The 23,213-nt window shown below is 42.6% G+C and overlaps 1 protein-coding gene across 5 annotated transcripts in view; it reads left to right on the forward strand.

Annotated features, from left to right (window-relative positions):
- Positions 1-23,213, forward strand: part of PPFIA3 (PPFI scaffold protein A3) — a 70,867-nt gene that overhangs the window by 45,420 nt on the left and 2,234 nt on the right. For 3 of the 5 annotated variants that reach the window (XM_075605637.1, XM_075605636.1, XM_075605640.1), the window contains 16 exons: positions 1,015-1,235; positions 1,324-1,555; positions 2,640-2,797; positions 5,870-6,027; positions 6,910-7,000; positions 9,048-9,129; positions 9,253-9,453; positions 10,123-10,185; positions 10,573-10,599; positions 10,927-11,102; positions 11,390-11,487; positions 11,706-11,881; positions 13,687-13,755; positions 14,737-14,908; positions 15,632-15,705; positions 16,269-23,213. The exon at positions 16,269-23,213 is cut by the window's right edge and continues 2,234 nt beyond it. In XM_075605637.1, the coding sequence (XP_075461752.1) occupies positions 1,015-1,235; positions 1,324-1,555; positions 2,640-2,797; positions 5,870-6,027; positions 6,910-7,000; positions 9,048-9,129; positions 9,253-9,453; positions 10,123-10,185; positions 10,573-10,599; positions 10,927-11,102; positions 11,390-11,487; positions 11,706-11,881; positions 13,687-13,755; positions 14,737-14,908; positions 15,632-15,690 (1,983 nt within the window). In that variant the 3' untranslated portion in view covers positions 15,691-15,705; positions 16,269-23,213. The remainder of the gene's footprint in view (positions 1-1,014; positions 1,236-1,323; positions 1,556-2,639; positions 2,798-5,869; positions 6,028-6,909; positions 7,001-9,047; positions 9,130-9,252; positions 9,454-10,122; positions 10,186-10,572; positions 10,600-10,926; positions 11,103-11,389; positions 11,488-11,705; positions 11,882-13,686; positions 13,756-14,736; positions 14,909-15,631; positions 15,706-16,268) is intronic. The other 2 variants (XM_075605638.1, XM_075605639.1) reach the window with 2 other exon arrangements.

Here is a 23,213-nt window from a genome sequence, read left to right on the forward strand (position 1 = left end):
CGGGCTCTCTTAGGCACACGTGTCAAGTGCCTGTACGGGTTATAGCACACGTTCTGGTATTCACTCCTATTCAAGTCAAGGGGAGTTAACACTGGAAAGGGTATGATAACGTGTAACAGGCACTTGATAAATGTGTCTCTTAGAACCCAAAAACTTAAAAACTTTATTTGTTAGCTCAGATAGATATACACATGGCAGCGTGGATGCGCATTGCATGAAAAACTTTACATGTAAAATAGAAACAATTTTCTGCAGGCACCGCAAGCTAGATGCACACATTTCAATCAGGGGGATCATAAAGTGACGTTACTTAAAACAGGGACGGATGCGATGTTCACTGTGGTTAACGCATATCCGCAAAGCTAATTATATGCCGAAACAGCCTCGGCAGCACAGGCGTAACGTCGTGTTATTGTAGCGGAACGTTGCGTTCTCTTATCCGATAACGTGAAGTACGACCAATCCAGAACCTGATGTGCTGTAGGACTGTAACTAAAGTGGAGAAGGAGAAGATAGGAGAGAAAAATAATGCTAGGTTAGTTAAATCATACCGAACTGTGGCGTTACACCAGAGGTGGGCAACTCCAGTCCTCAAGGGCCACCAACAAGTCAGGTTTTAAAGATATCCCTGCTTCAGCACAAGTGGTTCAGTCTTCGACTGAGCCACCTGTGCTGAAGCAGGGATATCCGGAAAAGCTGACCAGTTGGTGGCCCTTGAGGACTGGAGATGAGAACCCCAGTTCTAAGTAATAATTGGTTCTCTATTCTTAAACGCTATTCACAGATGTTTAATCTGAGGCTCCTGTTATTCCTCTCGGAACATTTTCTTCCACCGGCAAATTCATATCACTAACCAGTTGCCTGGGTTGGAGACCTAGGCGGATGGGGCAGCTCTCGGTTCCTCAGTGCGCACTTGCGAAGGCGCAGTGTAAGCTGTAGTTTTTGAGTTGCCGCAGTAGATGGGGAAAGTTGATTTTAATTCCTTCCTCTCTTGCATTCCCCCTTCTCCCTTAGATCCGAACACTGGATGAGCAGGACTGGGAGCGGGCACAGCAGGCTAACGTGTTGGCCAACGTGGTGCAGGCGTTCGAGAGTGACATGGACGGCTCTGACGAAGATGACAGAGATACCATCTTCAGCTCAGCTGACCTGTTGTCTCCCAGCGGCCAGACGGATGTGCAGACACTGGCAATCATGTTGCAGGAGCAGCTGGAGGCCATCAACAAAGAGATCAAGTGAGTAAAGATGTCCTCTTCAGCCGCTTGGATGCCCTTTCCCTTCCCCTCGTTACCTCCCTCACTTACAGTGCGTACTCCCCGGCAGGTTAATCCAGGAGGAGAAGGAAACCACAGAGCTGCGCGCTGAGGAAATTGAGAGCCGGGTCACCAGCGGCACTCTGGATGGATCACTGGGACGCTATCGCTCCGCCAGCCCCGCCAGCTCCATCCCAACCTCCCTAACCACCTCCACTCTGGCCAGCCCCTCTCCACCCAGCAGTGGGCACTCCACCCCACGCCTCACCCCTCACAGCCCAGCCAGGGAAGGAGAGAAATTTGTAAGAGTCTTTCTACTTCATTTTCCGCACAGCAGAAACACTTGCCTTGGTGGTGGGTGTGGATGTCGTGCGGTAGTGTTAAGTCATTCTGTTTGCCGTCTTTCCATAGAGATCATTGAACATGGGCAAATTGGGTCTCTCTTTTTATTTGTGATGTGCACATTTTGAAAATTGTGTCCCAGTGCTTTCCCTCGGTCTTCAATGGGATTGTGCTTTTTAGAATGAAAACACTTTTTTTTTAATTTTATTTTTTAGAAGTGAGAGTTAAAATAAAGACTAATGTGGGTTTTTATGAAATTTTACAGGTAAATAAGGAAATTCTAAAGTGATGCAACATATGTCAGGCTTCATTTTTTAATTCATTTTATTTTATTCCTATTTATTTAAACTATTTACGTCTTGGTTAGACCAGTGGTGCTCCAGTCCTCAAGACCCGCCAACAGGTCAGTTTTTCTGGAGGTCTCTGCTTCAGCACAGATGGCTCGCACTGATTGAACCACTTGTGCTGAAGCTGGGATATCCTGAAAACCTGACCTGTTGGCGGGTCTGTAGGACTGGAGTTGAGCACCCCTGGCCCGTTGGAGGATGTGCAGCCAGGTGGGTGTCACTTTACAATTTCTGATCACACCAGCAGGATGAATTAGCCTGGGGCTTAAATTCGGCTCTTAAATCTCCTATTCCAAAGTGCCTGAAGCTGCATTGGGAGCTATCTACCTATTAAAAGTCCAGATCTTTTTAATATCCCAACCTAATTATGAATCAGATTGTGGTAGCCGGGTCACTGCAGTTGCAATTGTGCGTACAACTAATTGGACAACTTGAACTGGTTTGGCATGTTTGGGTGATATTGATCCAAGTGGAATCCCTAATTTAGCTTGATAAATGATCCCCATACTTTTCAATTATCCTTATTGCAGTGTGAGCTTGACCATCGATCTTTTTGTATTAGGCAGTGTAACGCCTGTCAGTGCACTGTCCTCTGGTGTTCATTGGAGGAACTGCAGCAATCTCTGTATCCTAGGATTCTACTAGCCGACTAGTCAGGTGCTCCTTAACCCTCAATCCCCTGTCTTGGTCTGCGCAGAATCACATTACTAAAGAGGATGGCCGCGATGACAAGTCTTTGATGCAGTGCGAGACCACCCCTCCCTTGACTCCGCGTGCTGTACGATTGGAAAGGATGACACAGGCTCTGGCGCTCCAAGCCACCTCATTGGAGGATGGAAGAGACCAGCGGGCCAGGTATATGCAACAGGGTGCCAAAACGGGCATCAAAAGAGGTGGTCAGTGAAAATCTCAAACCCTTATAGTTGGGTTGCTCACTAAATGCATTAGGGCCCAGAACACTGCAGATAATTCAGAAGCTGTAGTATAGTCACACATCTTAATGACATGCCCAGATCAGCGGGAAGAAAGCTATTGTGCAGTTTATTTGCTCATTCACTTATTCTAGTTACATCCCCCAACAAAGCAGTGTTTAGTGTTGGAATTCTGCAGTCCCTTCGCATAGTGGGAAGAATACACACAAAACTGTTAGAACTTCTCAATCCCACAGTGCAGGACCTCTCAACCCAAGGTCGTTGGGCTGGCGGATGCACGTCAAGTGTGTAATGCCTGTACTTCCTTACATGCAGTAGGTGTTTATAACTCATCCCACATTCATGTATGAAACGTAAATTAATGTAAAACAAATATATAATCACCGCGCTTCTCCATGTAAGGAGCATGAAGCTGGCGAAGGGATTGGCCATACAAATGTGCAAAACAGAAAGTGAATCCCTGCGCTTCTCCCTTTGGGATAGCAATCAATGGGGAATATATATATATATATGTATATATGTATGGTGTAAATACCTATAAGATAAAAGGAGACTTTTGGTTTACATCCTTTGATCAAATAATGCCAAGCCTGCTAACCACGTCAAGGTAAGTCTCTATAGCAGGTCCCTACGCTAAATGCATACTAGTGTTATGTGAAATAAGCACAGAAGGGGCTAAAATATCAAAGCATAAGCTTATATAACCTAGTGCAGTTAAAAACTGGTATATACCAGTACAGATACTCACATGACTGCAAGTGAAGTGAAATTATGGGACCTTGCTGGGAGATTATATACCTAGAAGAAGGAGGGGCTGGCCTCCCACAAACTGCTCAATAAGCAGTTGCAGGTGATTGGCTAAATATATTAATTACACCATAGTAGTGTTGCCCTCTAGGAGCGTGCTGCTAAGGATTAAAATCGTCCCAACAAATAATGTAAAACAAATGTATAATCACTGCGCTTCTCCATGGAAGGAGCATGCAGCTGGTGAAGAGATTGGCCATACAAATGTGCAAAACAGAAAGTGAATCCCTGCGCTTCTCCCTTTGGGATAGCAATCAATGGGGAATATATATATATATATATATATATATATATATGTATGGTGTAAATACAGAGACTTACCTTGACGTGGTTAGCAGGCTTGGCATTATTTGATTAAAGGATGTAAACCAAAAGTCTCCTTTTATCTTATAGGTATTTACACCATATATACTGTATATATATATATATATATATATATATATATATATATATAATATATATATACAGTGGTTGACAAATCACCAAAAAATCTACTCGCCACACAAAAAAATCTACTCGCCACCTAGTACCAAACGTGTGCTGCTTGGGCCAATATTTACGCGCCCGGGGGTTAAATCCACTCGCCCGGGGCGAGCAAATGTATAGGTTTGTCGAACACTGTATATATATATATATATATATATATATATATATATATATATATTCCCCATTAATTGCTATCCCAAACCACTCGTGAGGAAGCCTTTGTGGGCGAAACGCGTTAGTGGGCTAATTTTAACTTTTGCTGCTGCTGACCCTGCCTGCCTTTGTCTTATTTTGGACTATCATAATGTCCTACATGCCTGGACTTTATCAGTGGACTGTGCTGTGCTGATTGATGTTTGCAGTACTTCATTTCCAAGGAGCTGAGTATTTCTGCTTATCCATCTCTCCCTTTGTTTTCCCATTTGCTTCTATTTATGTATTTGGGTCACTAAATGAACTTTTCTATATGTATCCCTTGCTCCAATATTATTTGAGTTGCATTAGGTTCATTTTTGTGTTACTGACATTCTCACTGCTATCAGTACAGCACTCATGTTATTTCTGTGTATTTTTTCTTAGTTTATCACTATAGACCTATGATGTCTTTCAGCCTATAACATATCTGCTGACCGGCCGGTCTGTATTGCTTCATTGCGGGAATTTTTATTCCCTCAGGGAGCAAGTATTTTTAGGGCAACATTTTCTATCTCTTTGGGTCTATTATATTGTGTTTTTCTTTAATATTTTTCTGTAAAAAAATTTTTTGTCTACTAATTATTTTTAGTCAGGCAGGCTCACCAGTCAGTTGTTTGTATGTCTGTTATTTTTTGGATTTAATTAAAGTACCCTTTTTATTTTTGCAAACATTTGTCTGAGTGCTATTTCAAAGGTTTCTTTTTCTTTTGTGTTTTCATATTTAAATCTTTCCTCCAGCACCACCTATAGCTTATACTTCTTTTCTGTTACAACTATTTCAGTTATATTTTTCTGATTTAGGTAGGTTTTTTTGACATTGCATTATTTATTGGTAGTGACGCGGTATTCGCTTTTCTGTGTATGTTATATATATATATATAATATATATATATATATACAGTGGTTGACAAATCACCAAAAAATCTACTCGCCACACAAAAAAATCTACTCGCCACCTAGTACCAAACGTGTGCTGCTTGGGCCAATATTTACTCGCCCGGGGGTTAAATCCACTCGCCCGGGGCGAGCAAATGTATAGGTTTGTCGAACACTGTATATATATTTATATATATATATATATATTCCCCATTGATTGCTATCCCAAAGGGAGAAGCGCAGGGATTCACTTTCTGTTTTGAAACGTAAATTAAAACAACACTGTATCTATCGGTAACGATATGGAAGCCAGACATTTTTAGAAACATGGCTACTTTTCATGTTTTAAAATGAGGGGGTTTCTAATTACAATATAGAAAATGTTCAGCTCTATGTCAGGGAGATTTCTAGTATGTGCGTAAAAAGTTTCTTTTCGAGCAGACCTTGATCTAAAGAAGATGTTTGAAAGCTTGTGCACATGTAAGGTATCAGAAAATATGTCCATTATATTCTGTGTCTACATATACATGTACCGTATATCCTTTTTCTCATAGCATTAGGCTACCAATACACACAGTACTTGTGTACTCTGAGAGCTGTGACAACATGTCATGTTTCTCTTTGTACGCAGCCTGGGAGCAGACGGTCTGGGCGGGACAAACAGCAGCAGCCAGGACTCCTTGCACAAAGCTGCCAAAAAGAAGAGCATCAAGTCCTCCATCGGACGCCTGTTTGGCAAGAAGGAGAAGGGGCGCATGGGACAGATGGGGCGTGAATCCTCTTCTCTGGGTGAGCACACTGACATTTTACAGGTTCACACATTGAGGGTCTCTGTAAGGGTAGGTTAGGTGTCCTCTACCATTACATGCCTCTTAACTTCTTCAGTCCTCTATGTATTAAGACCTTTAACACTTTGTAAGCCAATGTGTCAGAGGTTCTCTCTTTGATTTGAACTCCTAATAGACATGTGATAGGCAGCAGACATCGACAGAAGATGCTGAAGGTATAGGGAGCCTATTCATACTTTTTTTTTGATACTTTCCAATAGACAAATCATGGCATTAAAGTGATGCATGGACTTAGCCAAACAATGTGTGAAAGGATAGAATGAGATTAAGTGAAGCAGTGCCTGGAGATCATTATTCATTCTGCCTTTCGCATTAGGCTGCACCTAAACATTGTCAAATCACAAGAGTGTGTTGAGAAATATCTAACACCTTTAGATGCAAATCTTTAAGGGGTAACTGGTAACCCAGCAATGGGCCTATTAAAGTGTTTTAATCATAAATCATCCTACTGTTTTATTCCCTGTTTGCCTTAAAGGGAATTGATTGGGTAATTAATTTTTATCTGGAGGAGATGAAGAACCCTGAGGGGTTCAAAAGCTTCTACCATATCAAATATTTGTTGGTCCTTCTCCCTCCTTTGTTATTTTACCACATGGAAGAAAGGACCAACACAGCTACCCGCCCTTCTCTGTCTATCTGGAGGCGCAAAATGTCCAACCCATTGAGTAAGAGAGATGTCTACAACGCCTTGTGTCCTATGTCTAGATGTTTTAAAAAACCCCATGTAGAAGACATTTTTGTTGCTCAGACAAACATACCAGGAGCCTTGGTATCTAACCTTGTTTTTTTTCTTTTTTACATTATTTGTATTGCTCATCTTTAGCTGGAACACCCTCTGAAGAGACCTCCCCTGATCCCATGGGACTGTCCAAGCTGGCAGGGCCTGTAGACAAGGACCGCAGGAACAAGAAGAAGTAAGTGAGATGTGTTGTTGGCCCTTTTGTACGCTGTACAGTCTGAGAGTTGTCTTAATGAATGTGTTGCTCAAGGGTGAACATATGAGGTTGTATATTGAGGACTGTGTTTGTGGTGCCGTCAGAAAGCAAACTGATGAGGAATTATGGGTTTCTAAAGCAGCCTTCAGACAGTCAATCATGGTTCATTGATTCCAACTTTTAAATTGCTTGCCATTGTAAGTCCGCCTTTTTCAATTCTTAGTAGAAGTAGCAGTGACAAATTCTCATGATTAAGATTAATGGTTCAGCGTTATGGTAGCGAGTGACTCTTAGATGTTGGTCACTGAACAATATTCTCATTTCCTGATGTTCATTTCTAAGACGGTTTTAAACCACAGTGTTACTTAACATAACATAATATTTGTTAGGAAATGCATTTGTATTTCCATTTATGTTGGTTCTCTTGATGATAAAACCAAACAAATTGGCATCTGAAAACCAAGCACTTAATGCAAACTGACCTCACTTCTATCCTGGGAAATTAAGGGATCACAACCTCATCACTATTAATACCACCAGACAAAAGCTGCTTATGTGCTTCTTTTTTTTTTACTTGGTTCCTTCTCCCTAGTGATAAAACGAGTTGGATTTGCAGCATGTCTTGTTTTTCTTGTGAATTGATTGTCTTCATGGAACTGGAGTCCCATAAATGTGTAGCGCTCGGAGGATGTGCAGTGTGTTGGGGCTGTAATGTTGGGTTTCCTCTGCAGTTACAGTACTCTGGTGTCATGTTGCCTCATGCACCTTGGTACTGTTACTTTCCCTCCTTCCTCCTTCCCTCCTCTCTCTCTCTGACCCTGGGTAAGAGCCCAGAGCTTTGTTCTCTAAACAAGAAGGCCTCATTAGGCAGAGGGCAGAGGTCGAGGGCTACTACTTCGCATCCATGTTCAAGCCGTTGGGTTGAATTAGACTTTCAGTTTGTTTGGATCTTTTTGTGGTGGTGACACATCTGGCCTGAAATGTATGCAACACAGACAGGTGTCCGTGCAATGAGTCAGACTTCCATTACCTTGGAGTACTGATACTTAACTGTAACAGTCAGCACTACAGTTCATACCTTTTGGTCAAGAACATACAGTAAGGGCAAGTAAAAAATCGCATGCATTGCTAAGCACTGACAGCATTAAATGTGGACTGTTGTCTACTACTCTGGGTAAAGGACATAGTTGCCTCATTTTGCACTGTTTGCAGGAAGGGACATGCCATGGTATCTTATATCACACACACAGTGCCGATTGCTCACTGCCCACTCCTGTGTGGGCTCAATGACAAGGAAGCAGGTTTGTGTACCTCTCGCTGTAGCTCCGAACCGGCCTGTTGGGAGTCATCGTGCAATGCAAATCAACTTACGTCTACAAATAGTTTAAATGTGCGACAATACTAAAACTCGGTATATCTTTTTTTTAAAAATACAAAAAAAAAAAACATTTGACATTTATTGACATAAAAAATTATATCATCTGCGCACGTCATATGTTGAATATCTGTCTCAATTAAGCCATTTAGGGGCTTATTCTATTGCCCTGAAGCGGCCAATGGAGCTGTTTGGACAACATTTCAATGGGGAATTTCTGCCAAAAAAAGCCTGATCGTCCGCTTCACGGATATAGAATAGGCCCCTTAGTACAGGTGCGCCGACGAGTATTCTAAAACTTGCCTTGGAAAATCTGGGGCTATCACCAACAAGATCCAGGTACATGCTGGGTACATGCTGCAACATTTCAGTGACATTTCTGCAGAGACTAATGGCCCATCGGATTAACACAGCAGGGGTCCCTGGCAGTCCCATTCAGTTTGCCCCAGATTTGTTTTAGAATACTCGTCGGCACTACTGTATCTCTGAGAATAATGCATACTAATCATAAGATGTACTTGATGAGATGGGTGCACCTGTGGAACAGGTGATGGCTGAAGGCAGACTCTAAGCAGTGGTCTGGTAGTATTGTAAGGGATCATGAGACGGACTGGGACTTGGTGTCTGACATCTCACATGCTTCTCTCTCAGGCATGAGCTCCTGGAAGAAGCCTGCAGGCAAGGGCTGCCATTTGCAGCCTGGGATGGACCCACCGTTGTTTCATGGCTGGAGGTATTTACTGAAGTGGACTTTAGTCTTGAAGAGACATAAGCATGGTCTTGTGTTGAGGTGATCATTTGTGAACATGTGTGGACCTCTCCGACTGCCTCTCTATCTCTGAATTTCTGTCTCCAGCTGTGGGTAGGAATGCCAGCCTGGTATGTAGCTGCCTGCCGTGCCAACGTGAAAAGCGGAGCGATCATGGCGAACCTGTCTGATACGGAAATTCAGCGTGAGATTGGCATCAGCAACCCTCTACACCGCCTGAAACTGCGCCTTGCCATCCAGGAGATGGTGTCCCTCACTAGCCCTTCAGCCCCAGCCACATCACGCACGGTGAGAACAGTGTTACCGTCCTATTATAGAAGTTGGAAGAAGATATTGGACACTACACTGTTGTATGGTACCATTTGGGGTGGGAGAGCACAATAGCATACTGTGTGCTAGAGCAGGGGTGCGCAAACTGGGGGGCCGCACTCTTCAGGGGGGCCGAAAGATTTTCGGGGGAGGAGGGCGGCGCTTACACAGGCCCCACACTCTTCCCGAAGGCATTTAAATTAAATGCCGGGTGAGCGGCGAAGGCCTCAGTAAGGTCCCTTACCTTGGCTTAGATGGCGTGATGTCACATGACATCATGACATCAGAACGCCGGAGCCAAGGTGAGGAGGGGGGGGGGCGCGAACAACTGGGGTGGATAGCCGGCAGGGGGGTGCAGGGGAAAAAGATTATACTCCCCTGTGCAAGAGGATAGAGCAAGAAAGAAGATTCAACCTGCTGCTGGGAATAAGAAACTATGCTGCATGCTGTAGTTAAGTACAGGGAGAGCCAGTCGTACTGTGGAAAATAATTTGGACATGAGTAGCTGCCTTCCAGCAATTACTATCCTATTATCTCAGTGCAGACACCAGGACTGCAGGAGCCAGAAAAAAAAGCTTTTTTAAAAATGTACGTGTCCCCTTTATTTTCATCTGTATCTTGTCCTCTCTCTTCCATTGTTCTATCCAGTCGACGAGCAATGTGTGGATGACCCATGAAGAGATGGAAACCTTGACCGCAACAACTAAACCTGTAAGTTCCCTTTGTTTCCCAGGCACATCATTCAACAATCTCATTTAGGGTTGTCAGTGCTATGGGCTCTTCTAGTTGTAGTCCTCTCATACCTAGAGAATAGCTCAGATATTGCACGCGTATCTTGCCCCACACAAGTGCATGTATTCTGCATTAGCCACTTTAGCACGTACAGTTTCCCTGGCTGCCTCCTTCCTCCTCCACTACCTGTTGTGTTTTCCCCTCTTGCTCTAATATACATGTTGCTCTCTGCACTTGGTGGTTGCTATTCTCTTGCATATATAAGGTACAGGTTCTTGCTTGCATTTTCTCTGTATCTTACATGTCACTAATGGCTTACTTGTTGGCTTTCTTCTTTGTCCTTTTTAACATTTTAACCTCTGCCAGGAGACCAAGGAAATCAGCTGGGAACAGGTAGGCAGAAGTCAAGAGAAGTCTGTTCTTTTCATGGGATTCATTTCGCATGTCATCAAAAGATGTATTAGATTACCCCCTTCTACTGTTAAGGGTCCAGCAATGCTCTGGGGTTACGGATGGTTTCTCAATAGGATTTGTTAGGCAAGACATTTATTAAAGTGAGCTGACCTTTCTATTTATTATATATAAATATCCATCTCTTGATGGAATCCATGTTTTCGGGATAGAATAGTTTCCGATCAGTTTAAAACATACTGATCTGTGCAGTCCATGCTGCAGGTCAGACTCTCCCACCATCTGTCTCTCCTGCTCTTCCTTCATCAGATCTTGGCGTACGGTGACATGAACCACGAGTGGGTGGGTAATGACTGGCTGCCTAGCCTGGGTTTGCCCCAGTACCGTAGCTACTTCATGGAGTCCTTGGTGGATGCCAGAATGTTAGATCATCTGAACAAGAAGGAGCTGCGGGGACAACTCAAGATGGTGGATAGTTTTCACAGGTACGCACAAAGGGAGGTTGGATCCATCCATTCGTTTATTGAACTTCCGTATGTCTTAAACATACTTTGGCCCAGATCCACAAAAGGGTGCTAAGCTTTAGCACGCCTTTACTCCCATTCATTGGTGTGGGAGACAATGTATGTTAAAGCGTAGCACCCTTTTGTGGATCTGGGCCATTGTTTCTGAATAATTCACTTCTCTTATGCTCTTCTTTTTCTCTCCCCCTTTCCATCTTTCTTTCTCCCTTTCTCGTTTGAACTCTTTTTCTCTCTTGTGGCGGTATCAGAGTGAGCCTCCATTATGGTATCATGTGCCTAAAGAGACTGAACTATGACAGGAAGGAACTGGAGAGGAGGAGAGAGGAGAGCCAGAACCAACTGAAAGGTAAGAGGAAGAACAGATACCTCCTTCATCAGATTAGTCCCCACCGATCAACGTGCATGGCTTGAGTTGTATGCTTAGGACAATGCCTTTGAATATAGGGCTGACTGGAGGTCAGGCATTGTGATGATGCATTTAGGGGTTCTAATGTGCATCAGAGCAGTAGATTTATGTCCTTAACATTGTAATCGTATGTATGTGTCTTCTCTGCCCTGCCACAGATGTCATGGTCTGGTCAAATGAGCGGGTAATGTGCTGGGTGCAGTCCTTGGGTCTGAAGGAATATGCCAACAACCTGCAAGAGAGTGGTGTGCACGGTTCCCTCGTAGCGCTGGATGACACGTTTGACTGTAATGACCTTGCGCTCCTACTACAGATCCCAACGCAAAACACCCAGGTCAGATGAGAAGGGATGAAATGACGTTAGGAGACGCATGCTATGAAAACAAAAATATATAGTCAAGCAATACAGCATGCAGCTATTGATGGTTCAGGAGACAATAGGTACCAATCTGGAAGTATATCTCATGTTCTGGAACGGCTATTCTCCATGGGTAGGAACCCTTACATGGTAGTGCAAATCTGGGATTCATGTGTCTAGCCAACAAAAGTGGAATTCTCACACACTGACGACTGTGGGTGGACCACTTGCTAATCAACGAGCCCACTCCCCATCTAAGTAAAAATGCACATCTACGTTCTCCTCTATGCAGGTAGCAGCCTATATATTTCAAACTTAATGCATTTCATCTTATCAGATAATACTCTGAGGAAGTGGCATGTAGCCACAAAATGTATTATGGGTAGTTATCGTAGGGGTGTTTGTTATATATGTAGTTGCACTATGTGATCTTAAAAGTTAAGTGTTACTTACATTGATTGCTATGGACTGCACCCAAGGGACAATTAGCCATGGCCGTTCAGTCACTGAGAGCCAGTTGTCCGCTGCCATTAAGCCATGGCCGTTTCTGCACTGAGGTAGGACAATTAACGTTGGGGTTGGGGGTTAAGGTTTTTAGGGTAAGCGATTAAGGTTTTTTTAGTGTAAGGGGTTAAGGTTTGGGTTTTATGGTAAACGGTTAAGGTTTTTAGGATGGGTGGTTAAGATTTGTGATTTTAGGATAAGAGGCTAAGTTATTTAGAGTAAGTGGTTAGGGGATACATTACCTGCGACGGCGAACTGCCATGGCGGCCAAATGTTCTGCCGGTTAAACGGCTCTGGCTATGTGTCCTGGACTCTTTGTTAATCAGATGGTTTCTCACTACATTAAATGGAAGTTGATAGCTGAGAAACCAATGTCACTAAGTAATATCAAGAGTCATGGAGGAACAAAATGACACGCACACTTCAGCTGGACTCTCAGCTGATGGTACTGATACTTGGAGACGTCTCTGTGATACATGAGAAAGCCGTCAGAGGAGATTGACACTCCCTGTTCTAAAGGTGTGGCAATTTCTGACCATAAAGAGAAGGGGACTGAATAAAAGTGTTAATAAGGGTTGGTAACAACGTGCTCCCACCATAGGCTCTCATTGATGACATACAAAAGGCACGGTACATAGGGATGTTGACATCAGAATAAAAAAGTGTGTGTGTATATATCTATATGTATATATAGATATATATATATATATATATATATATACATATATACATATAACAATGAAAAGAAAAAGAAAAGCGTCCCAACTCAGCACTCAAGTATACTCAAAACAAATATCAAAGAAAATTATGATTTATTTAAATAAATAAATCATAATTTTCTTTGATATTTGTTCTGAGTATACTTGAGTACTGAGTTGGGACGCTTTTCTTTTTCTTTTCATTGTTATATTACTTCTAGTCCCTAGCACCGTTGGTGGTTATTATATTACTAATTTCAGTACTCATTATTTGCTTAGTCTGTTGCAGGCAGTTTGTCTTGTTGTAACATATATATATATATATATATATATATATATATATAATATATGTCAAATTACTCATTTAAACCCTGAGCTAGATGGAGTCATATGAGTGAAATGTGCCCATCTGTAGAACCCTGCCTGAGGCTCTGAAAAGCCTCGGGCTTCACTCATAATTGGGAGATTGTTTCTTGTTGTCATGATGAATCTTTTAGCGCAAGGCCGGGTTCATTCATTAGCCGTCTAAGGGCGACTTTTAAAAAAAAAAATATTGTGTTTACTTTATTTTGATATTAGGCCCGACAAGTGCTGGAAAACGAATTTAGCAATCTCATTACCATGGGAACGGAACGGCGGCTGGATGAGGTCAGTACAACAACAACAACAAAATTATCAGTCTTGCAGTTCACCGACCGGAGCACAACATGTCCCATATTACAACCAAATATAGATGATCTCTTTACTACCCTCTTTTAGCTTCTTATCTGCTAAACAGGCTCCTTTGCAAAGGATCACAGGCCTCTGTGCTTTGGAAGGTATTATATATTTGCTGCTGGATGTTAGCACCGCTTGCTCCTGCTATCTATCTTGGATTAGTGTGGGGGGGGGACTTCCAGTGCGATGGCACATGTTGCACATCAGCACAGGGATAAATGGTGGGGTACGTTAGAGCTTACAGTCGGATATAAAGGAAATCTCATAAAGACTAGGGATTGAATGAGAAGAAAATACGGCAGCATAAAAAAAAGATAAGACAAATTGCAGCAATTTGGAGAGATTCTGTTGATGCAGCAGAACAATTTTCAACTGTAAAGTGCCTAGTGCTCTGTGTGTTGCTGCCTGCAGGGGAAACATGCAGTGTCACTTTCACAGCTGGCTAAGCACACTTTGCACAGTGGCCACTCGGAATGAAGGTTCTGCACTATAAATGTTTTGTGAAGGCACACAGTGAAGTGTATTGCAGGAGTCCTCAGCCCTGCAGAAGCTCAGTGCCAGCCCTTCTGGAAGCAAAGGAGTTAAACAGGCAGTGGGCATTACAAAGAAAATAATTTGTTTTATTCTCTTGCACAAATAACTCCTAAACCAAAAAAACTTTGACTTTGGATACCCACTTTTCATGCCAATTAGGATGAATACATGAAGTCCTGCATGAGCCTGAACGGTAATGGATTAAGTAATAGTTCGACGATGAGGATGAAATAGATCTGCTATCAATAAGAACACATTTCCAATACTTCTGCCAGATTAAAAATTTTATTGGAGCCTTTTGATGAATATTATGTTGTAAAGAATAACGTTTCTATGGCTATGGCCTGATCGTATCTACTGTTCCTGTTCTGCTTGTAGGACAGTGCCAAGACATTCAGCCGCTCTCCCTCCTGGAGGAAGATGTTCCGTGAGAAAGACCTGCGAGGAGTCAGCCCAGACTCAGCTGAAATGCTGCCGGCAAACTTCCGTACCGCGTCCGTCTCCTCCATTACCTCACCCGCTGTGCAGCTCCGCAAGATGCAGTCTGAAGGTAGAGAAAAGGCTGGGCATCTCCCTCTTGGTGGACAGAAAGGAATAGAAGGGGGCATGTGTTGTGGAGTGTGACCCAGCGTAGAGAATGCACCAGTTAGTGTTCTCTAGATGTTGGCAGGCCCCGTCTGTGAGGAGCCTTAGAATGGTGCTGGGTCCCTGCAGTTCTAAAGTGATTGTGATGAGAGGAAGCTCACACTTTACATTTGCTGCCCAGTTTTTAAAGAGCAGCGCTAGGGAAGCGGACACGACGGCTTTCCAGCTTGCTGCTGGGTTTTACCGTCCTGCCTTCCACTCTGAAATATATTTACTTTCACATTTGACAGTGTGTGACCCAGGCTGACCATGTAACTCTTTGCTGGGTTGGTGTTTTCACTCCTTTTTTCACAAGTGTGGTGCAAGGCCATTGAGTGCCCCAAGTACTGCACCCATCAGAGGCCCATAAAATGCTTGTATATTTAATTTAATAATACCTTCTCACGGTGTGAAAGTGCACTAAATATGCAAAACAAAAGACGATACGTTTCTGATTTAAAAAACAAACAAACATAAATGTGTTGCTCCATCAGCCGCGTAGAGGTCTGTAGTTAAAAGGGTGATGCTATTCCTAAGTGGGAATAAATGTGTGCATTGGAGCCCCTCCGAATGGCTGGGCACCTATCACTCGCTTGTTACTAATGCCCATGGGCATCACTCACTAAGACCTGTCCTCCTGCGTTTTCAGGAAGCTCTCCCAGTAGCCAGCGTGCAGACAACGTCTCCGTCAGAACCTACTCCTGTTAGTGCCGGCCTGACTCGGTGAGTACAGCGCAGGGGAGAGAGTGGTGTGAAAACACCTTCATTTTGAACGGTGATAGAAAAGAGTTGGGATTTACATATTCATTGTTATTTTTCCTCCAAAAAAATGTTGTGTTTTTTTTCTTTGTTTCGTTGTTTCTGCCTTCTTGCAACTAAATAAGAAAAGCAGACCATTTGTTTCAGTGCATAGCGCTGATATATAGCTTTACTGTACATAAATTTGAAGGCAAAATGACTTTGTGCATCAAAGGGTTTGTGAGCTAATGTTTGTGCGTGAGGCACAGGTTGATAATGTAACCTGTCAGAACGATGTGGCCATAGAATTCAGACTAGATTCAGTCATTGCAAACACAACGCCTGTTCTGGAATGCCATTCCTTATCAACATCCTTCCAGGAAAGGTGGAAAACATAATGAGAGGAATATTTCTAAGCTGACTCATCCCCAAGCCACTCCTGCAGTAAACAGCTTTAAGTGGGACAGACTTAAATTGAACATCATTTATTCATGTTCATTGACCTGTTTGTAATTGTCTCTCTCTTGCCCGAACTCCTATCTCTACAGGCAACGTTATTGGGGCAATAAGGTCACTGAGGGCACTTTTTTTGGTCATTCAATCACTTCGCCAGAGGAGCTGGGCCAATATGATATTCTCCCAACAATGGCACTTCTTGCTCAACTGGACGCTGCTTTGTGCCATGTTGTGGGGACACTGGAGTGAGAGAAAAGATGGAGACATCATGTAAAACTATGCCGAATCCTAAGCATCTCTTCGTGTCTCTGCGGCCTGGAGCTCTACGTGGACCAAGGACGCTATGTGTACTACATGAGGGATGGGCTGAGCATGCAAGGAAAATCCATCCCTTCCTCCTCACCATTTATTTATTGGTCGTCTTAAAACCCCGTTTATGCTGGAGGCCATGCTTAGTAGTCCTTGTCAGCACTGAAGGGGTTAAGTCTCAAGCAGAAATATTTAAAATATGGGTGGGGAGGGAGGAAATAAGGTGAATTGATGAATATTCTATATTAGACTTAGACTGTGTTTTGTTCTCTGTTCAGTTCTATATCAGAGCTATACAGATGGCAGCCATCTCCCACCCCGAGGCCTCGGAGAAGTTTCATTAGGGATTCAGTACAAAGCCATGCTTCAGCTGGCCCAGGTAATTTGAAGTCAAACTTGATGGCTTTTAACAAATGAGGAATGTTACTAGGTTAATGTTGCTTTGGAGGGAGCCCGTCAATTGTTCAGGTGACCCTGTTCAAGCCCACTTCCTAACTCCATCCATTTAAATTGTCTTCTCATTATAAGCTTCTTTTAAGCTTCACATGATCGCAGTGGCAGAAACACATGACAGGCAACTTAACGTTACCATCAAATGATCTTATTTATTATTATTTATTCATTGTTTTTGTTTCTACTGCTAATGTAAGTAGCACTGTACAAGAGAGAGAACAATGCACATACAACCAATGCCTGTACTGAAGACCGTGCAGTATAATCTGGCATTTATGGAGCAGGGTGATGAAGGGACTTGGCGGAATCAAACCGTGACAGGCAGTCTCAAGCATCAGCCAAACGTTGGTAATCCAACTTCATGGTAAAAAAAATCTTTAGTCGGGTTTACAGTTTCTTGTTTACAGATGATAAAGCAGCTGGTTACATGAGGGTTCCTTAATCTTGTATGATATTTTACGAGTCTGTAGGCGCTGGATATATCAGCTGCCTTACAGGTGGGACTTCTCAGTCAGTCTTTGGGTACCTCACTCCCTTACTATTCTCTGTGCCATTACCGAAGACAGCTAACGCCGCCCTAACTCCTCCAGCACCATTTTGCCCTGGATGTCCAGGATTGCATTGACAGACTGAGCAAATTGTACCCAAAAAGACGGTCAGTGGTGCATTGGAGACGTCTACAGGGTCACTCTTGAAGTGGATAAATGCCTTAACGCAGCAATCCCCTCCAGAAGCCTTTATGAGATTAACTGTTTGGTACCTTGCCCCCCCTGAGCATGTCCAGTTTTTAAAAAAATATTTTTTTTTTTAACCATAGTGACCTGTAGACTACACTGGACTCTAGTGAGAGAGACTCCATTTTAACCTTCCGGACACTTAATATTTCAACGCTTCAATCTCGTGAACGGAGCGTAGAATTCTAAAAATAAAAACGGTACAAAAATAAAATGCACAAAGGGCAGGTAGTGTGTGGACTGCGACTTTTTAAGAAGTCTTTAAAAATGTTGTTGCTGGAGAGGATTCAAACAATTAGCGTGTGGTTTAGGCAGGATCGTACCATTATAAGTGTACTCTCTCGGGCAAGCAGCCCCAATATCTCGAAGGAAAAATACACTGAACAGCTAGTAATCAGGTGGCATGAAACAATGCGGAGTATATCTTCTTGTATAGGCGGTCTCTGCTTCCATATGGTATTTTACATGATAAATACAACTCCTACAGCTGGTAATAGAACCATAACCCCTTTCATTCTTATTTCCTCCAAACTGGACCCATTAGGAGTTAGGCTGCCTTCAGAGAACTATGTTGCCATGACATTACAGATTATGACATTACAGATTGTGCACAGATATTTCCAGGTATGAAAGAGTTGAGACCTCTGTGTATCTCCCATTCTTGTATCTTTTTGGAACCTTTTTTGTTGCTGTTGCTCTTTGTTGCCATGACTGTGCCACCTGTTGATTGGTTTGGTAATGTTGACTTGTGTGTGCGGAGTGTCGAATCTGGGCTAACATGGTCAAAAATCCCCATTTCGCTCTGGGTAGCTCTGTTATTGGTGAATTTAATCGGGAGTGCGGGGGGGGGGGGGCGTGGCTGTGAGTTTCAATAGAGGTAGACACTCGCGAAATGAGGGACAACTCCACTGCACAGATAAGATGAGGTCAAGGGCACGACCTCTTGCGATGTAGACACTTTTAACTGTGCAGCTCCTTTAAAAATGGTGTGGCTGATTTTAGAAGTGCTGTATCTATAAATAAAATCACTACTCATTTATTTATATTTTTTATCAATACGAGAGGGCCTTTTCTAAATGAGGACATTTTAGATTTTTTTTTTAACACACGCCAAACTCTCTCTTGTGGAGAGGATACCGCATGGAAGAGGAATATGAAGCTTGGAGGTATAAACAGGACCTCCGTAAAGATCAGTGATTGCATCCTTTATGGTAATGATGGCAGATGTATCTTGTAACCCTTTTACTGCGAGAAGGACCTGAGTATGTTGTGCAAAGCTTCTGCGATGCCTACATAGAGAAGAGCATATGTGTTATTGGGAAGTGCCTTGCTGACTCATGAAATACATTCAAAAGACCACTGCCTGTGGGTAAAGAGTGATAACCATTTTGCTGTAGTAAGGGCTTGTAGAATGAAGTGTTGCCACTCTAGCTCCATCTCATCATGAGGTTGTAATCTATTCTTGGGTCCTCAAGTCGTCATTGTTATTGGAAACGCATGGCTACTGGGAACAAGAATGATCTGAGGGTTACAGTTGCAAAACAAGGACTGGATTTAAATCTCGCGGTTACCTGGAGTCAGGTTGGAAATACAGAACTGAGTAAGTTCATCACATTATTTTGTGTAGTGAGAGGCCAGGAAACACCAGTGTCAAATATCACGGTAATATTCCTGATAGCCCAGATTTTCAGTACTTCACAAGTAACATTGTTGTCTCTCTCTCTCTCTCTCTCTCTCTCTCTCTCTCTCTCTCTCTCTCTCTCTCTCTCTCTCGTAGTCATTCTAATCAGTTGTCCCTTGAGAATTTGTTTTATTATATTTGTTAAGAAAAGATATTTAAAAAAAAGAAGAAAAAAAAAGCCATACAAATGTATTTATTTGTTATTTAAGGTTGTCCTTAAATGTGGATATACAGAATTATTTTTTAATACGTTTTTTATTTTTTTTTAATTATTCTGTGGGAGGTTCTTGCATATGTAACTTTATTTTTAGCCCCATTGCTGCCAGAGGACCATGTAGTGTGTTGAAGGACCCTCTGGCGGGGAAGAGGTTAAGTAAAAACCTGGCTTGATTTGCACTAGCCTTTTTTGAAAGTAGCCCTGTCACCAAATACCCATTCCAGTTGGTACCTTGCGCCATGTTTTCATTGCAGATCCCATACAGGTAACCTGCCCTACCAAGTGCTCCCACAATGCACTGCACCATATTGCACTGTGGGCCCTTATGACACTGCTAGGCCCTCTATCCTAGGTTCTTGCATGTTGCGGTGCTGGTTCAGCTGGGTGTTGGTAACACAGCCTCTGGCTAGGGCAACTATCCCTTTCTAATAGGAAACTACAATTACACTCGGATACTCCATATTGTTATATGCAGCAGTAAAGGTAATTTCCCTGCACCTTGAACAGAAACTAATGTTACCACATTTCTTGAAGTCATAACCAGTATGGTCAGGTTTACAGTATGTGAGCCAGGAATATGAATTGGAGACAAAGTATAGGAAGCTCTAAAATGTGATATGTGGTGATTGTTTTTTTTTTTTAAAGCAAAGCTTTTGTGCTTTTACCAATCTTTTTATGCTAGATTCCTGGCCTGTTTTGTGCTTCTGTACAGACCTGTGCCAACCTGGACAGTCCCTGGTAAACCAAGACATTTGGTAGCTTAAATATTCACTGTTGCTTCAAATAAGTTGCATTGGTTGGAAGTGTCATGCAGTGTTATTACCAGGTGGTGTCTGCATTGCATGCTTACCAAGTGCTCATGGTTTTGGGATACAGTGTTTATTGTCTGGTTTTAATCACAGAGATGCTTCTCAGCTTAGCCCAGGGGTGGCCAACTCCATTCCTTAACCTGACCTGTTGATGGCCCTTGAGGACTTGCGTGGGACACCCCAGGCTTAGACTATCACAGCAGTTCTTGCTGCCCTGTTCTGTGTGGACAAGGCTGTATGCTTCACTGCCAAGTCTGTGACAAGGTTCCATTCTCAATCTCTCCGCAGAAAGCAGGGTTGAAGCTGCCGATACAGTCTTGCAGAGTTGTCCTTCTTTTTTGGCATTCCTTTCTATCAGAGTACAGTATATACCAGTCAATGTGGGAACATTGCAAAGAAAATATTTCATGTTGGAGACTAACCCTTTAATAAGAACACAAGAAGCCTATGTGCTTTCGTATTGCTAGTGCAGTGTGAAACATGGAAAGCGATTTAAATTGCAAAACACCTGAAGCAAGTCCATTGATTCCAGATTTTGATACTCTCCCAACCTCTTGCCCTTTACATGATGCACCCTTGCTATGCATCTTAATCTATTTGCAGTTGCATTTAATTTCTTTACTTTTTTTCAATGTAAATAATGGCTGTAAATTTGAGCGCCATAGTACAGCTCAACCCCGTTATAGCGCGATCCGTTACAGCGCGAATCCGCTTATAACACGATGCAAGCGTGGCTCCCAATTTTCATATTTATGAATACTTTACAACACGATTATTGGCATCTTAAATACTTTATTGTAGAATGCATGCAATTGTACATTATTTCTAATGCGATCCGCTTATAACGCAATATGATTCTTTGGACCCCAAGCACAGCGGTATAAGGTGGTTGAGCTGTAATTGCAATAATTCTGCAGTGAATTAATATAGCTGGCGACCTAAACTGAAAGTTCGCCGTAAATTGTCAAACGCTTCCAAGTTTTTTTCCACCAAATGGCTCACAATTCCTGCTAAATCTATAGTACTTCTCACCTTTTGCCCATCAATGACTCTTGTGTGTTGGATTTCTCCAGAACACAACAGCCAGGGGACATTTATGCAAACCATGTTCCTTTCAAACTCCATGATTGTAAAGCACTTAAAATATTTCTGGGTGATTAACCCTGTTTCTGCCTGAGTAGTAGGTAGAATAGGGTTTTACAAACAATGGCTTGCTCCTCCCGCCTTAAAGGAGTTAATCCATTCAATAGCACTTTACCCAGAATCTCCCTGAAGCAGTGAATAAGCACCAGGAACTAGCCGCGGACATGGACACCGTGAGCAATACATGAAATAACTTTTATATTGTGAGCACCTCTGACATTGAAGGATTTGAAATAGGGAAGGACTTGATGTTTCATTTTTCACCCTGCAAATCAAATAACCCCCCAACATGCCCCTTCTATCATGTCTTCTTGACAGCCTATAGCTAAATTGTGGCGGCAGTGTGGGTACTTCCACTGCAGCAGTAAAGCTACCAGGATTTAGAAAGCAAAGTATGTTTTAAATTGCAGCAAAGGTATAAATGTTGTCTATAGCTATTCTCATTAATAATCGGGTTCGCAATACATTGACTATCAATGGCTATCCAGATGTGTAAGATTCAAGGATATTAGAACAAAGGATTTCATAGAGGAGTGGTTCATTCCCTAAAGTTTGAATTGAGTTGACCATTAACGGCCATTCAAGTAAATAGTCCTTAATGGTTTTACATTTTGTTAATTGACCACTTAAAGCCAGATTCCACTGAGATGATAGATATAACTAAAATTAATTAGGAGGCGCATGCAGGCGATGAGCCAGATGGATGCTCGGTGACGGAAGTCTGCTCGGTAAGAGGCCACTCTAACCTCTAAATGGCAACCAGATAGATCTGGAACATTTATAAGCTCACCTCTGTGCCTCCGGAGCTGGTGCAGATGATCAAAGCCGTAATAAATCATCCTCTCGTGAGGCTTCTGAGGGTTAAAGAAACGACATCACGTGGCCGCCCCAAAAGCGGTGGTGCACGTGGCACCCCATAGGGTACCTCTAATCCGAAGGGAGAATTTAACCTTTGTCTTGTTCACAGGGCTAAAAGAGCTATTCGTTGGACGCTGCAGAAATTTTACAAAAAGTTCAACAAAGAAAATGCTAGCTAATAAATTAAATGAATAAACAAATCTATTCTGTCAGGTTTATGGATGGTTCTAACATACATGATCGCTATACCCTGAAAATATATACCAGTTTGAATCGCCAATCTTGTCAGAGGCAATTTGTTTAGCAACTGAAGCTCTTAAAAATGACACTTGGACCAAATGGTCGATCCAACCTACAGTATATTATTATTTTTTAAATGCTCTATTAATACCTCACCAAATTGTTTAATAATATGTTTACAGGTATGTCAACGTTACAAATAATGATGCAGGCCTCATAGTTACAGTATTCCCAAGGAGGGTAGGGATCCTCTTAGTTGTGAAAGTTACAGACCGATATCTCTTCTCAACACAGACATTAAGCTGTATGAAAGAAAATGAGCAACTAGGCTGAACCCCATCCTACTAATGTTAATACATTCTGACCAAGTGGGCTTTATTACAGGAAACAGGCATTAGGCAGCCATATTTATGGCATAGTTTATCTAGTGCGATCTAATAATATTCCTACCGTGGTATTACTACAAGATCCTGAAAAAGCATTTGGTGGATTAGATCAGCATTTATGTTTTAGACTTTGGAAGGCCGCAGCCATGGTGCGCGGAACGGCGCCTGCGGCTCTAACAAAATGCAGGGGATCTATGGGGCCGGCCA

This window comes from Ascaphus truei, chromosome 6, assembly GCF_040206685.1.
Source record: "Ascaphus truei isolate aAscTru1 chromosome 6, aAscTru1.hap1, whole genome shotgun sequence".
Lineage (NCBI taxonomy): Eukaryota > Metazoa > Chordata > Amphibia > Anura > Ascaphidae > Ascaphus > Ascaphus truei.